The sequence below is a fragment of the Heliconius melpomene genome, chromosome 1 (genome assembly GCF_056956725.1).
Source record: "Heliconius melpomene rosina isolate 202511_hmr_F chromosome 1, ASM5695672v1, whole genome shotgun sequence".
NCBI lineage: Eukaryota > Metazoa > Arthropoda > Insecta > Lepidoptera > Nymphalidae > Heliconius > Heliconius melpomene.
Window position 1 is genome coordinate 8,006,893 of NC_140389.1, and position 17,633 is coordinate 8,024,525.

General features: G+C 32.0%; 1 protein-coding gene across 2 annotated transcripts in view; it reads left to right on the plus strand.

Moving 5' to 3' along the window:
- The first annotated feature begins 13,019 nt into the window (after window positions 1-13,019).
- Window positions 13,020-17,633, plus strand: part of Pde1c (Phosphodiesterase 1c) — a 271,568-nt gene continuing 266,954 nt past the window's right edge. For both annotated transcript variants that reach the window (XM_085191370.1, XM_085191619.1), the window contains exon 1: window positions 13,020-13,177. In XM_085191370.1, coding sequence (XP_085047496.1) covers window positions 13,153-13,177 — 25 coding nt within the window. In that variant the 5' untranslated portion in view covers window positions 13,020-13,152. The remainder of the gene's footprint in view (window positions 13,178-17,633) is intronic.

Sequence of the window (17,633 nt, forward strand, 5' to 3'; positions counted from 1 at the left end):
ATCTAATTATATCTACAGTAAATCGTAATAAATCTTTATATTTATATATTATGTATGTAATGCAAAAAAAGCTATAAATTGTATAACCTTGGTTTTATTGCTCAGGAAATAATTTTAGTTAAGTACTGATTCGTATACAGATTAGGATCGGGTCCAGTAAAATTAACTGCAAATGTCAAAGGTGGTAATGAGTTAGTAATTTAAACAAAAGCTTTATCTTTTGCAAAGTCGACAGATACAAAGTAATTTTACGTTTTGCCCGAGTAAGCGGAGAATCTAGTGTTGAGAGTCTCCATTCTTTCTGCCCGAATTAATTCAAAATTTTGCGTGTTGAGTAGAGAATCTCTGTGTCTTTAATGGATGTATTAAGGAGAAAATGAAAATAAGAATTATATCCACGAGTAAGCTCGAGTAAGCACGAGTAAGATCGAACTCATTAGCCTTATACGAATAATACTATTATAATATACAGATAAATGCCAGTATTAGATGATACTGATAATTATCAATCTTCGTGCGGCGTAGGCAGCGACAACATAGTGATAAATCACTCCGTTCAATCAATTTTAGAGACACCTTCATGTTCGGAGATTACATCCACAACGCTGTCTCTAACGTTACAACGTACTCGTAAAAGTGTTTTTTTTTCTTACATTAGCTATATACTTGTCGATATTTTATTCTTTTACAGTTAATAAGAAGTTTATAAAATTTTGACATAAAAAAAATCTAATATTATTTTTTTCATTTCATAATGGAAATGTATCTGAGTTTACATTCATAAATAACCTTATTTATTAGTTTGGGTAGAATCTGAAAAATCAATTATCCATACAATAGTAGTAGTGTATGTATATGATTTCAAAATAAATGTATCTTCAAGTGCATATAGTTATAGACACTATATTAATATAATAAACGGTAACATAAGAGTTTGGTTTTTTGTCTGTTTGTTTGTCCAAGCATAAGCTATTCAATTGTTTTGGAGATAACTCCAGAACAGTTGAACCTATTTTCAAACAAAGATTGAGGAGGTATATTTCTTCTTATCCAGGAATTTCCACAGTTCAGTCAGAAGTTACTTCACAATTTCAGCACAACGCTACATTTAAAATATTCTATTAAAAGCCGCAATAAATTAATTATTTTACATAAACTTCAGGTTATAAAATGTGTCAAGTGCACGCCTATGAGTGGGGTTTTAAATATGAATAAAATTTTAATTGAATAAATTTTTAGCAATTGTATTCGGCACACGGTAAGGTATAGCTTATAAGGAAATACCCAAGAGGCTAGACTGCCACCAGGTTTGTGCATATCAAACGACTTTTGTTCGACAGTTTAATATATATGAAGGTTACAAAGCCTTTTTTACAAGCCTTGTGTTGTATGGTTATAATAGGGCACCTTGAAACTCAATTTAGTTATTCAATTAAATTTTGGATATTGTTATATGAGAGGAATTCTAATTTATATTTTATTTATATAGGTATAGACATTTTCTCTAAATATTTTTTGTTTTTAAATAAAATATTATAAGTATTCAAAGTGAACCTAGTGTTAAGACGCTCCGTTACAAATTATAAAATAATAATTTGTATAAAATCATTCCCACGATCGGGAATAGAACTAATAACCAATACATTTGCGATCAGACTATAACATTACACCACAATGGTCTTCTTTATTAATCGGTTTAATCGGTTTCTGGAGTGAGACCTCCCGGACGCCCAAGGAAGCGCTGGTTGGATGTCGTGATGCAGGACATGAGATCCAATGGTCTAACCACCGAGGACGCAAAAGGCCGTGCAAAGTGAAGTAGGTTGAGTAGGAAGGCAGAACCTGGCAATAGCCGAGATTAATGCCAGGAGGAAGAAGGTCTTCTTTATTAAATTTTAATCAGCTTCACGCTGTATCCCTCATACAGCAGGGTAGGTAGAGGGAACCTAGTGTTAAGACACTCCGTTCCCTACTTTCTGGAGAATTCCCGAGGCATTGCGGGTTATCAATGTCGCGCTATGCCTCTACACCAGAGGGAAGAAATGGAAATAATAATATAAAATAAATATTTATTCAATTTAATTCTCAGTAAATAACTTAGCATAAGCTATAACATATTGTATATAACTATCTTGGCATCAGACATTCTATGGATTATTCACAACATAATTTACGCTAAGCCCTTTGAAGTTACTAATGTAATATGGACAGAATAGGATTTCTTGACATAATATAATTAATTAGATGTAGTAAAATTTTAATTTTATGTAGTTTAGAGTGGGTAAATCCGATTTATGTTAAAGCTATTATTATATGTGAATTATATTTTACAGATATTATTTAAATGTAAAAAAAAAACTTCTTTTTTAATATATTTAGAAGTATGATAGCTTAAAGTTTATAAAAATAACCTAAAACTAGGAGCCATCTAAGCGGAAAAATATAGGTGAATGACCACCGTGATCGAATAAAAAGTATTAAAATACGACAACAAAAAGCCTTTTATAGACCAAAATCGGTAACAATTTACAATATATTTTAAGATAAAAAGCTACAGCCATCAAAGCCTTGGGCATGACGAAGCTAGTATCAAATTACAAGTTTCTTTATATAGCAAAATAATGTGTCAATTAAATCAATCCGCCATTCAACACGCATTTTCACGCAAATTGAGTGAAAAGTAGAGTACGGAGTGCCTTAATACTAGGTTCCCTCTGCCTATCCTGTTGCGTGCGGGATACAGCGTAAAGCTGATTATTTATATATGTCAATAATAAAATGTATATTATGTAGATTTAGATCCAGTTGCATACTGAAGGTCGATGACACGAGATGCGCGAGAGTGAATGAACGTAATGTGTGATAGTGACATTGACAGTATGATTGTCCACTATAATTTATTTATGAGAAGCTAAGCTATAAATTATATAGCTTGTATTTAAAAAAAGTAAATTGGTAAAACTTGAATGTCGATATAGACAAAAAAAAACATTCTTTAAAAATAAATAATACACAAGTAATAAGGACATTTACATTATTATTAATCATCTTTACGCTGACACCAGGGTAGGCAGAAGGAACCTAGTGTTAAGATACTCCGTTCCCCACTTTCCACTGAATTCTGGAGGCATTGCATGTTGAGTAGTGGAACTCATAGCCACGCTTTGTGTTCTTACCAGGGCGAGGAAATTTAAATTACTCATTCCCCAAAGTAAGAATTGAATTTACAACCGTCGCGCTTACAATCATAAACCACTACGCAACAACAGACCTATAATGTATATATATTTATAGAAAATATATATTTATAGAAAATATATTTTTATGGACATATGTCTGTAGTATATCTTCGTATAGTAGACCGTCATGTACTCAGTACCTACTATGATTCAGATCTTTATAAAGAATGCGGATAGTGCGCGGGAAGTTGTTCGAAGTGGTACATAAAACCAAATTTTTTGCTCATTTCAGTTCCAGCTGGCGCGACGTCTGATCAATCTACTTTTATTTTCCTTTGCCACTTGGATTCATCAATTTTTAATATCTAGATCTATTTTATTAAAGGCAAAAAGTAAGTAAGGATATAAATGTTTAATTTCATTTAAATTTAAGTAACATCTTCTCTAGTATCTGTTATTTTAGTCTACATTGCGAATTTGGTCAGGTAAACTGACTTTGTATACCCCACTATAAAAGAGCATCAAATCAGCCTTTTTTACAGTATAAACAAAAATATGTTGAATAAAAAGTTCCTAGCTGAAATCGAACCCGCAGCTATAAATCAACTTCTATGTCGCCATCATTCCATCAATAATACATTTATTTACTTTACTATATAATAAAATAATTGTCTACGACCTCCCTATATAAGTACTTCCGTTTCCGAGTTATATTATTGCTAGAGTAAATAAAGGAAATTTCATAATAAAATATTAGAATTATTTTCCTTATTTTTTTCTGCATTTTATTTATTATTAATTTATTTGCTCATAATATTATATTTAAGTTGAGTTACTATGTCAGACATGAATGTTTAAATTGAATATCGAACATTTTGTGGAGCGTCACTCTGTGTTCCATGTATGGTAGGGAAGGCAGAGATCCTATAAGCAAATAAAATAATAATAATTAAAATTATCTGGAATTTTACTCAATTGAATACTACGATAGTAAGCCATTCTTGTTTGATAGACTGTTTTCTTATAAATTTGTGTACAACTTTTTTTTCAGCTTGATTTTTCTTACCCATTTCTTTTTCTCGCGTATGTATATCTAGTGGTAAGCCACAACGTGGGAGAACTAGAACTTTGTCTTTCAATCGACTACTACCACTACCGAGGCCCAAGATGCATCAATAAATTCTGTGATATGAATACCTACTAAAGTAGGTAAATAAAACGACAGTACTGTTCGAGATTAACCATGAGTCGGTGTTAAAATAAAAACATGTAAATTGACACCAGAAAAAAATTATAGATATGAATTACAAAATTGAAAGCAAACCGGTTTAAAACAAAACGAATAGATGAAGGTCGCACTAATTTCCCGAATCTTTTATTTACCTATATATATTGTGGGCAATGTTTGACTAAACGATGGTTATGGATTCTTCTCTCCGTTTTTAGAATGGTTACATTAAACGATTTTTATTTCCGTTCTCTGTTAAGAAAGGAGTATATTAAAAATAGAATATGCGGAATAAAACGTGAAGATGAAAAAAGTAATAATTTGCTAGCCATTTTATCTAGCACTTGGGGCAAAGCACGCCGTTAAGTTTTGCCATAGAACTCACCATATCTCAAAAACAGGCAGATAGTGAAGGTTAATAGGTGTTAACGGTACTGTCTTTCCCTCAATTAAATTCATTAGATATATGGCATTTAAAAAGCTTAAAAAAATCTAAAATAATTTTACTAAGCAAGTATCAAAAGCTCACAATTATGTTCCTTTGACTATGTCAAACCATAAATACAATATACCTACAAAATAAAAAAAAAATACAAATAAACATATACCTAAACCAATTATCAATATTTCATTTAAAATAACTTACAAGCAATATTTTTCTGCGCCTTTTAACATTTACTTCATATCATATTAAATAACTTAATTAATATAAAATATCTATATAAAAGATAGTTATATCGTCCTTGGTGGTTATACTTAATTACAATCCTTACAACGTAGGAAATACGTGTTCAAAAGTGAGAGGTCCGCCTCTAGGTCGTGGATAGAATTAGAGCGTTGGCCACTAAGACTTGGCATTTCATTCAAATGACTCAGGTCGGCCTGGTCGTTGTGTAATTGTTCTGCCTTTATATGTAATTATTATTTACCTTATTATTTTATTTGCGTGACTACTGGTTAAATTAGACTATGGGATTTTTGTTAGTATATATATATAATAAAACAGTTTTTTTTAGTTTTATGCAGTGTCCTGTACATGGGAGTAGGAATAAGAGGGGAGTTGAGTGGTATTGAGTCCATCAACCAGATTTAACTCCCAAGAAAATACTTCTAAATACGCTCACGGTCCAGTATAGCATTGATGGCGGAGGAACCTAGTGTTAGACTAGACTCTCCGTTCCTTATTTTGACTCTCGATTTTCGAGACATTCCGTGTTAAATGGTTAAGATCAACATAACGCTTTGCACGTTTACTAAAGCGAAAAAATAAAATTTATTTATTTGCTAAGAGCTGATCGAATCCCAGAATCACCATTTTTACGGTACAGAAATATAAATTTAAATAAATATTTATTTTTTCGAGCAGCGATCGAACCCACAACCAGTCTCGTTAACGCTCACACTCTTGTACCCTTGCGCCTGGCCTGGCCTCAAAATTAAAAAGTAAATTATTTTAAACTTAATTACATTAAATTATTATATAAAGTTACATATTAAATTATATTGATAAGATATCCACTTATATGAGAATATACATCCCATATTGCAATACCGTAACCGTGTACTTAAAAAGCTCCGCAAAGAAAAGTTGTTGAGAAGTACTTCAATGATTTCCTCCTGACGTAAAGTTGAAAGTAGATACTTTAAAAGTCGAAGTTAAAAATAGCTTCCCTCATTTAATAATATGAAAATACATATTATTAAATGTCATATATGAGTGTTTTATTATATTTTTTTGTCAACATAGTATTTTTATTTAAAAGTGATTTTAATCATATAGTATGTTATTTTTTATCTTTTTCCGCATATATATAAATAAAGTTAGTTAAAATTAGTGTTAAATATAAGTAAAATTTTCATAAATGTTGTATAATAAAAAAAAACGAAAAAGCATGCTACTTATTTAATATTAATAAAAAATTTAACTTTCGTTACAGATTGACTGACTGACAACACACACGCGAAATTGAATATATTTGGACGCTCTATATATTTTTTAAAATCTTAATGATTTTAAATTTAAACACAAAACATATGAAAAGTGTTCAAATTGAAATTTAATTTAAAACATAAAAGTATTTTAAATATTAAAATAAATAAATTAAAAAAATGTGTATATACAAATTATAATTAATGGATTTGTAATTTCTAATCAATTCCTCCTTGGTTTTTATTGATTAATGTACGTTTATGTATCCGTATATACATAACGTTATATAAAATATTATGTATGTAGTACGTTATGTTGGTTGTAGGTTCGATTCTACTTAGAGATATTTTTTTGGAAAATGGAGAGCTTAGTAATCAGTTGGTTTCCTCTGCCTTTGACACTATAGACGCCACAAAATAAATAAAAAAATAAAACCATTCCAATATGATATATGAGGAATTTATTTAAATTACGCTTCATTTGAATTTATTAAACTAGGATCGTAACATTTATAATATTCATATAAAAACTATTTGTAGTCCTAGACTTAAAAAAGAGTAATTAATTTAAAGCATTAAATACAAGTAAAATAATTTAAAATATGCCCGTATGGGCAGTTAATTAGGAACATATAAATCAATATATAAATACAAAAAAACTTAATGTTCTAGCGTTTTAGTTTTTTATTTATGATTTATTATATTAAGAGACTATCGCGGCTCAGTAGTACACCGGTCTAGTGTAAACGTGATGGTTGTAGTTTGGATTCCCAATTGGAGGAATAAATTATCTTCTTTTTTTTCTTTTCAGATAGAAAACGGGAAGTGGAGTGTTGAAACTGGGTTGTTTTCCCTATCTCCAGCAACTATCAATTGTCATTGACAGTTGTTGAAGATAGGGAGACTGCATGACAAGTTTCAAAGTTCTCGCAAACGAAGCCAGGAGCGACAACTAGTATCAAAATAAAAGTCCATATAGACAAAAAAAAATCCTTAAGAATAAAATATCTTTAGGCCGTTTGTAAGTAATACGCAAATTACCTATAAAACTTAATTGTCCTAGATACCAATAGTAAAAATAAATTACCTGTACTTTATGCTAGGTAATAAATATTTGATTTTATTACTGTATTAATACGTTTTTTTGTGAACGAATTAAAATAATTAATATAGCTCTACACGGGTAGATATTTTAGTAATTGTAATATTAAACATTCTTTGTGTAGGATACGAAGTATATTTTTGACTGCGTTGAGTTAGAAACTTATTATTTCTGTGGTCTAAAGAACCGAAGACCTGAATATTTGATAATAATTTTAGTTTGACATTAATAGAACGAGAAAATAAAAGTTATTCATGTCCACGATCGGGAATCGAACCAGTAGCGTCAGATTTGCAGTTATACACTGTACCTCTGTTGCTGCTGTTTTTATAAGTAAATTATTATTTCTCGTTTCGCCACACAGTCGATAATTGCTACAATTCTTCAGATATTATTCATTAATTGAGCGACATTATGAACTACGTATCGTTAGCCTTGGTCGTCAATATTATGAGAAACACATAAGGCATAAATGTGCGTATATATAATAGAACATAGCAATTTTAACAAGTAATTGTAACAAATAAATGTAGTACAATTTATAGACAGCCTCTATATTGAATGTTGCTTCACTAATACAACAATTCTTCGGTATAGTAACTATTAGACGTAAAAAGAACATTAAAAGGAAAATATTATTTCTTTTTCAACTATAAAACTGTAAATTGTAAATATTTAGAGTAAAAGCGTTTATAACAAAACAGAAATAACTTCAATCGCAATGACCAATAGGCCGTTCTATTTTACAATCGTTGTTCTCGACACGTTTATTTCTGAACGTCCTGGGAGCGGCCTATTTCGGAAGCTCCGCGTGTGTTATGCCCGCCTGGTACTTTGGGGCGGTGTATGACGTCCGTGACGTAAGCTCGTCAGTGTCAGTTCTGTCAATATAATGACAGATCGAATTGTATTTGCAGCTTTGTATTTTTGCCATAAATGAAATAAAAGAAAAACAAATATTTTAAAATTATATTGCGATGATGATTTATAATCGACATTTTAAAATATTATTTGCAATATAACAAAATATATAAATAGACAATTTTTTTTGTTTATATATAAGACAGAGGTCACTGGTTCAAATTTTATTTTTATTTATATTTATCATTTATCTCCAAGTGGCATAGGCTTCGCATCTAGGTCAAGCTAGGCATATAAAAAAAAACTTGTGTTTAGGTGTCCACCTTTTATATAAATGTCTACTATTTTCGTAATATGTTAGTCTAAAAATATTAAATATAATTTAAATTATTTATCATATGTGTAGTTACCTACTATTTTTAAGAAATATTTTTATTTGAAGATTAATGAACATGACAAAACCACCAGCCTTCTTTGCTGGCTGTTGAGATAAAAGCAGGAAAATTGGGACAAATTGGCGCCAACAAATATGGCCTTAATCTAGATCGTAATAAGCTCATCTTGACATCTATTAGTGTAAGCACTACTCACATAAGTTTTAACATTCGAATATTATTAACCAAATAAGTCAATATTTCATATAAATAAAATACTTACGTACATAGATACCAACATTTTAATAAATGTTCATTGAACTGAGAAATTTACTTGTTCAGTGTATCAAATAGTACATAGTGTTGACAAGCTATCTTCCTACAGCAATTAGTTTAATATAATTAAGGCCTACATTATAAATTCGAAAGTAACACTGTCTGTCTGTCTGTCTGTCCGTCTTTTACGCAATCAGGGCCAAACCGCTAATTTAATTGTGATAAGATACTCATATAGAGATACTTGAGGGTCTCGGGATGAACATAGGATACTTTTTTTCTCATATTTGTAATATTTTCGATATATACCAATATATTAAAATACTTATTAAATTGACATGCAATTTATTCTGCCATATTAATAACCACCGTCGCTACCGTTGCTAAGCAACGATTTGCAAAGTTTGTTGTTAGAAAACGTCACCTAAAATGAGCTTGCTTAACGCATCTCTCTATTGAAAACTGAAAATAATTTCATAAATATTCGTATAGTTCAAGCGAGCATAGCCGCGTTCGGGTCCACTAGTAGTCATATAAAACGTGAATTCAATAAAATTATGCTTATACATGATCTATTTCAATGCCAGTATTAAACAAGTTTAATATGTATCGGAATATAAATTAAACAAAACATTTCAAATTCAATGGAATAGTACTATTTACTACAAACTCCGATGTCTCCAGAAATATATTTCTTGGTAAGTCTATTTTTAGTTTCTATTTCTAGCTGCATCTTGAAATGTCTCTATAAATGTCAATGCATTGTGTACTTGATTCGTTTTATTGGATCACTCTTTAATATACATTATTTTATCGTGTAATTTATTATATTATACTCTTTATTGCACTTGCTAAGAATAAATGCATTATTTACTAAAGGTTAACTTTTAAGTTAGAGATAGCTTGACGCGGTAAGAACACCTTTGTATACATTTTATATGGTTCCATTTCTTTCGTTATATATATTTTTTGTGTAACGATTTGAGATAATTCTATCTTACAATTATCCTAAGTCTTTGCCACGGCGCCAAAGCAAAGAAATTAAATGTTAAATATTTTATTTCTTCGAGTGGGAATCGAACCCACAATATGACCCCAAAATGACCTCATAGATTTACAAAATTATTATTATCTTTTTTACCGATCACTTTCCTTCGTGCGTTCTCAACACAACTTGATATAATAATATTGGTGAAGCGATTTTGTTCTCAACTGGCATGGTCGCCAACGCCATAATTAAAGGGCTGAGCCAAACTTTATTTTATTGCCATTTGTATTAGTTTGTTATTTTTATAGACATTTTTCCTGCTATATATAGATACACAAATACAATATAATTACTATTTTATTCACATGGATTCTATATATCTTTTTGAATGCATCCACGCTTAGAAGCTTGTATAACATTCATATTAATTTGATATTATACTCTTTACTCTACATAAAAAAGTATTTTTATTCTAATAGTCATATTTTTATAGGATGTAGTGATGGGAAGATAAATAAAAAATATCGAAGGATTTCTAATGCTAACATAATATTTGATTCGCTTAGAACCAATAAAGCCCATCCCTAAACGTCACACGGATTTAGTAATAAGGTTAGAAATACCAGGACAGCATAAGTGGTTAGAAGTACGAATTTCCGATTGCGTTAGATTTCACCTGTAGCTTGGTAGCTGGGGGAGATAAAATAGAGGGTGAAACCCTCACAGTCACGGAGGGCTGAGTGATTGCCTTAGGGAAGATATTAAAAGTTGTATTTAATAATATTAAAATTGTCTTTTTTTTCATTTATTATTATTCTAACATATTTTTTATATTGGCATATTTATAATCATTCCCTCGAGAGGTGATGGAACTCACAATCATTTCGTTTACTGTCGTCTGTCATATGCTGTCTCATTACGCCAGGACAGCCACAATGATATATTTTTTTTCTATTATCTACCTCTGATTAAGACTAAGTACGGGTAGTTACCGGGGTAAATAGAGGTATAGAGTAGTGTTAAGGCACTCCGTTAAGACACTATTACTCTCCACTTTCCGCCGAATTCTGTAGACATTGCGTGTTGAGTGGTGGAACGCGCCGCGCCTTGTCACCAGAACGACCCTCACGAACGAACGTCACGAGGTCGATCCTGGCAACATACACCAGGCCGTTAGCCGCTGTGATGAAGCGGCACACCCTGCGTTACGGCGGTCTCAGTATTTACAAAAGGATGCACTTTGGTTTTGTGCAACTTTTTAATGATTATTTAATTAATAAATTAGTAATAACATTATCTTCAAAACAAGAATAATTATATCTAGCTTCGTTCCTTCATTGATAAAAAATATTTAAACGCAATAACCCACGCAACCCCGCATCCAGCGACTTCCAACAACATTGACCAGATCAGACCTGATGGGCCTACCCACTTAGCATCGCCAGCTTCGTGGTCGCCACTCGACAATCTTTCTGCCCCAACGGACATCGATTCCACTGTATCCCACAAACTGACACTTCAGCTGAACAAACTGCTATGGGGATATTCTTTCATCTATAATCGTTCTTGACTGAATAATGTTCTACTAAAATACATTTTTTTTCATAAATTGACAGTAAACTGTAAAGAGTTGATTTTTGACAGGTTTTTTAACTACTGCCACCAACCAAGGCCAGACGTTGGGTTTCATTAAAATTTATTATTACCTAAAATTTGAGAAGTTAATTAAAAATTTGAAATATTTTCTTTGAAACTACAACGTCCAAAAATAATATTCTCAATATAAACTAATATAAAGGTTTTGTGTTTATTAATAACAAACTTGCTAAGCAAAGTTGGAATGAGTAAAACTTTTATTAGTTTAATAACGTTATGAAACGATTTGCTTAACAAGATATTTTTAACTTTCTTCGATAAGAAGTTGAATTCTTATACTTAGTAGGTACTTATTTATAGTGGCAGAATTCAACGCCGTGTTTTGCCTCGACATCAGAGCGAGCAAATGGAAATATAAAATTAGATAAATATTTCACTACCGCGAGCGAGAATCGAGCCCACAATTTATAGCGTTTAGTCATACGACTGTGCCAGTGCAGGCAAAATAAAACAAATTGATTTAAAATCACCAATATTTTCTTTACCTCCGACTGAGCAGAAAAATTGCGGCGATGTTTTCTGTCATCCAAGATAAAAGGTCTTTAGATCTGCAGAAAAATAACTGAACAGCATTTGAACATTCTTTATACTCAGCGTGATGGAGAAAATGTGTAAATAAAACAAAGTTCATGTTTTATACTTAGAATGTAAATGAATACTCGCGAACAAATTAACTATAAATCTATAATATGTAATATAATGTTATTTATGTCAGTCAGCTTAATATAACCGATTTCCAAAAATGTGTGAGTGTAATAGCGACAAGTTGTGGGTTCGATTCCCACTCGAGGAAATGAAATATTTAATTTCTTCACTCGTGTCGAAGCAAAGCGCGGTGTTAACAATACCTCCAGAAAAGCGGAAAGTGGGGAGCGGTCGATCCCTCTAGGCACCCATAGGCCCTGGCTACTGGCCTGGTCTGGTACATGCGTGAAACAAAGAAAAACAATAAATCTATTACAATCTACGTTGAAATTCTAATACAATTTGCCGTAAAACGTCCAAGCTCTAACACGTGAGCTAAATCAGTGTTAACTTTTCAGACTGCTTGGCGCTTCCCGATTTAGATTACAGCGTTTCACTCGCACCCTTATTTTTAGCCTATACGTATCTCACTTTCTTCGGGCATGCGCACTGTCTGCTAACACACGTGCTCGGTGATCTCCTGGTGTGCTATGGGCTCCTGGTACCGGGCGCGCCTAGGGCGGCCGTCGCGCCGCCGCCCAGCGCCGCTGCCGCCCTACAAACCACCCCAGAAGCTCAGACCAACGCCAACGTAGCGGACCGTTCAAATCGCACCCGGGATACTTTTTGTGCACTCGCGATATATATATATAATAATAATAAAGTGTTTATTTATTTTATGTAAATTAATAAATTATTTATTAATACAATAAGTTTATTTTATTATATTACTATTATAATAGTAATAATAGGAAAATATATTTTTTAAATAATTTTGGTTTAAGTTAAAAGTTTTCAGAGTGTGCTAAGTTTTGGTGTCTAGTGTGTGTTTTAGGTGTTGGTGTCTCACGCTGTGTGCTGTTCAGGTCATCGAAATGAGGAGGCAGATATCTATGCCAGGTGAGATATTATTTAATTATATATAATAAACATATTGCCATATTTGAAACGATACATCAAAAAATCACTGGCTTTGCTCGACATTTAATCTTACGAGTATAGTAAACATTTTAATAAGTAGGCTTTGTTTTACTATTCTTTACTTTTAATACAGGTATTAACTAGATTATAAGTAAGACTAAAATAAGATTGTTATATTTAGTTGGTAAACAAAATAATATATTATCCTACATATTAAAACTTTGCATTTAAAAATTATAAGGCGCAAATAATTGAAATAGTTTGAATATATTTGTGAGGCCAGTCGTGGCGCAGAGGCACAAGCATGCGACCGTAAATGTGACAGATTGTGGGTTCGATTCTCACTCGGGGTAAATGAAATATTTAATATTTTAATTTTCTCACTTTGGTAAAGAAGCAAAGCGCCAGACAGAATTAAGCGAAAAAAGTTATTTATTTAAATTATCAAATTTCTATATTAAAAAAAATATCTTTTTAAGAATAAAAATATATTCATATTCTGTGTATTTGATCTAAGTAACGAACTATGTAACTGCACTGTAAAATGATTGCATACTATAATATATTGAAAATGTCAGTTAAAAAAATATGTAATATCAAAATCTATAGGAGAAAAGTTTATTAAAATAGCGTAATTAATTTACTTATTTTAGCTACACCGTTCCACTCTATATTTGCTTTAAAGTGTTTACACTAAAAGGTAAATTTCGGACGCATGAAAGCGTTGTATGCACATGACGGCTCGTTCATACATTTAACTTTGGTGATTGTTCAAGCTTATGTAGCTTTGCTATTTTAAAACTTTTGAAATTTGCTTTGTCACTGAGAAACTCATTGAGTTTCAGAATGACAATATTATAAAAAAAAGCAATCAAAATGGAAATTACGCTGTAGTTCGGATATAATATAATAGGTAGGCAGATTGAACCAAGGTTTATTTATATTATTGTGTTATAATAAATCCAAAAATAAAAATATAATAATAATATATTTTAATTATAATAATAATATATTTTAATTTTTATGAGATTTATCTAAAGAAGAAAGACGTCTCTTAATGTGAACGATGACATGCTTCTAATCCAGACTAAAGTTTGACAAGTACTCCAAATTAGACAAGTGAAGGCAGAGATGACCATCTCTCTCTCAACTATTAAATGATATATATTTTTTGGATTTATATATATATATACATAAATGCTTGTATAGTATCAAAAATAGTTACCAGCTTTTTAGCAGACACTTCCTTCTTCACTTTTTAGCGAATCCTGGAGTACTAGAATTATTGAGGCAGAACTCAACGCGGCGCTGTGCCTCGTTAACTTGTAGTAGGAAGAAGAAATTAAAATATAAAAAAATATTACTTCTAGTGAGAATCGAACCCTGAACCGTCACTTTAACCGTCATGCATTTGTGCCACCGAGCCACGACGGTCTCAATAAATTTGTGAACTTTTTAATAATACAGAAATAACTAAAAATCACCTCACAGTTTTTTAATATGGCAATTCCACTTGACACAAGTTCGAGGGCCATTACAAGTGTAGCAATTTTTTTTTTTATCTAAATCCAGTATTTAAAATAGTATTGGAAGTTTGTATTGATTTTTTTGTACCATTATCACCTATATATACATAACATACAAATTATCTCAACTACTAAATGTATATACTTAGATAAATATAGGTTAATCCATTTAGTCAGTCGTGGTGTAGACTCACATGTACTAGTATAAGGTGTAAATTAAATGTAAAAATCGTTACAATATCGAATTTACGCTATACAGTATGAAAGTTTATTTTCAGTAATATTTCAGTATTATTTAAAGCCTATATTTTTTTAAGTTTTACGTTATGCCCCGCATATAGTAGCGTAGGCAGAGAGAACCTGGGCACTTACTGTTAAGATACTTCGTTAATATTACTTATAATTCCTTTCATTATATTAGAGTTTTGTTTTAGAATTGGCTATAATCAATTTATATGAAAATGTCAGTAGTGTCAGTCCGAAAAGAAATTTTTACGAGTAAAAGAGATAAAAAATTCAATAGTCATTGCTTGTTAGTGTATTTTTTTAGCTTCACGCTTTATCTTTAGCAAGCAAGTCATCAAATAGGTACAATTTTAAGATAAATAGGTCTCTTCTAGATACTTTAAGTGCCTATTAAACTGTAAACCATTTTCATGGATTCTTACGTTTTAGTATCTATTACCACTCGTATTAATACACAGTCTCGTCTTAAAAATGATCATAGGCTACATCATTATCATCAGTTCCACGCACGCACTCAGCAGGGTAAGCAGAGGGAACCTAGTGTTAAGACACTTCGTTCCTCACTTTCTGCCGAATTCTGGAGGCATTACGTGTTGAGTGGCAGAAGTCAATGCCACCCCTAGCCTCGACACCAGAGCGAAGAAATGGAAATATAAACGTAAATAAATATTTCATTTCTTAAAATTTTCTTTTTTTTACTGCTTTCTTTACTATCAAGTTGTCGTACCATCCTCTTTACTATGAGGCCATTGTGAGCTGACGGTTGTGTGTTCAATATCTTTTTTTATATATGTTAAGACAAGTGCTAGTGGGTCACCTGCTGTTGAGTGATTACCGCGTGTGACATTTGTAACACCAAAGGAATCAATGCGTTGTCGGCTTAAGCTTACTTATTTGTCGCAATGAATTTATTTACATTACTTTCATCTCTCACCCCGACAGACGAAGAGTGGCGTTGAGTTTCACCACTAACATGGTCATTTTGAAAATTGAGCTAAAATTGAGGAACAGAGTGATTTAACACTAGAATCCCTTAGGCCATCAAATAAAGACATATCAATTAAGTAAATTAAAAATAACATTATTACCATTTATATTAGATCTCACGCCCAATGTTTTTCAAATTCAATTACTCGGAACTAAAACACAAAAAACCAACTGAAGATCTTAGCAAGGGATTCTGTTAATGGATTTCAAATGCTCCTATGTTGGTTCGCTCTATTTTTCGAGTCTTCATCTCTAATTTGGCTGATGGAATAACCATTGCTTTTCTTTGTAGCATAGTTTCTTTCCTAATATAAAACTGATCTAGGAAATAGTACCCTATTTCCAGGTTCCATTCCAATTATAAGGTCTATAAAATAGTTATTTTTATAATTTTTAAAATTATATTATAGGTCTCAATCTTCTCTCTCGTCGGTCGGTCGGACTCTTCAAAAATATATCTGGATTAGTTTCTAATTTAATATGGATAAATTTTATTCGGTTAGTACAACGGGCATTTACTAGTATAAAAATATTGTTAAATAGTACATTAGTTTAAAAAAAAAATCTTAAAATTCATAGAGTAAAAATAGACATTCGTCGACTACATTATGTATGGTACAGGTTAGGTTAATCAGCAAAATTGGTAAAATACGAGTAGGTTAGTTAGCAAGCGGCAACAATACATGAGATGTGCAAGAAGGTCGTCCTGGCGCAGGTGCACAAGCGTGCGACTGTAAACGCGATCCTTGTGGGTTTGATTTTCACTCCTCGCTCTGATTACGAGGCTAAGGCTTCACAAGAATTCGGCGGGAAGTGAGAGACGGAAGTATTTTAATAGGAAACGGACTGTGTTAACATTAGGTTCTCAGGGTCCATGTGCCTACCCACCAAATGAACTCACGCTCACTTCAATTCAGCTAATCTCTATCTCCTCACCTATATACGGCGTCAATGGTGAAGCTGAGAAATGAGATGAAAATGGTATAATAGTTTATTCAAATTCTATTGAACGGAATCGTGAGCCGAATTTTACTCCTTCAAAATGTCCAGTATCTACATAATAGTTGTCATGCAGCAGATGCATGCCGATTTAGGATTCAATAGTCAATTCATCTGTCCAGTGCTCGGAGTTAGGTACCTGTATTGACAACTCTATTAGACTACTTTTTGGTATATCGTTTTAAGTTAGCTTCAAGTTGTATCCCGCAAACAGCAGGGTAGGCAGAGGGAACCTAATATTAAGACACTCCGTTCTCCATTTTCCCCCTGAATTCTGGAGGCATTGCGTGTTAAGTGGAGGGACTCTACGCCATGATTTGCCGAGACACCAGAGCGAAGATCGGGGAATTAAATTGTATCTATGCTTTGTAAAGCGAAAATATAAAAATATTCAATAATTATTTTTTCCGAAAGGGAATCGAACCTACTATCGTCGTATTTATAGTGACGCTCTTGTGCCATCAGGTCACCACGGCCTCAAGATCCCAAAACAATATAATTTATTAAAACGTTCACAATAAAAAAACATTGCAACACGCCTAGGCCTAACGAGTGGCGCCTAATAAATTGGTGTAGTTAAAACATGAATTTGAGAGTGAGTGAAATATATATAGAAGTGGCCGCCAAGGGTCAGGCGCTAGAGGCACTTGCCAAGATTAACATTGTATAATTGTATA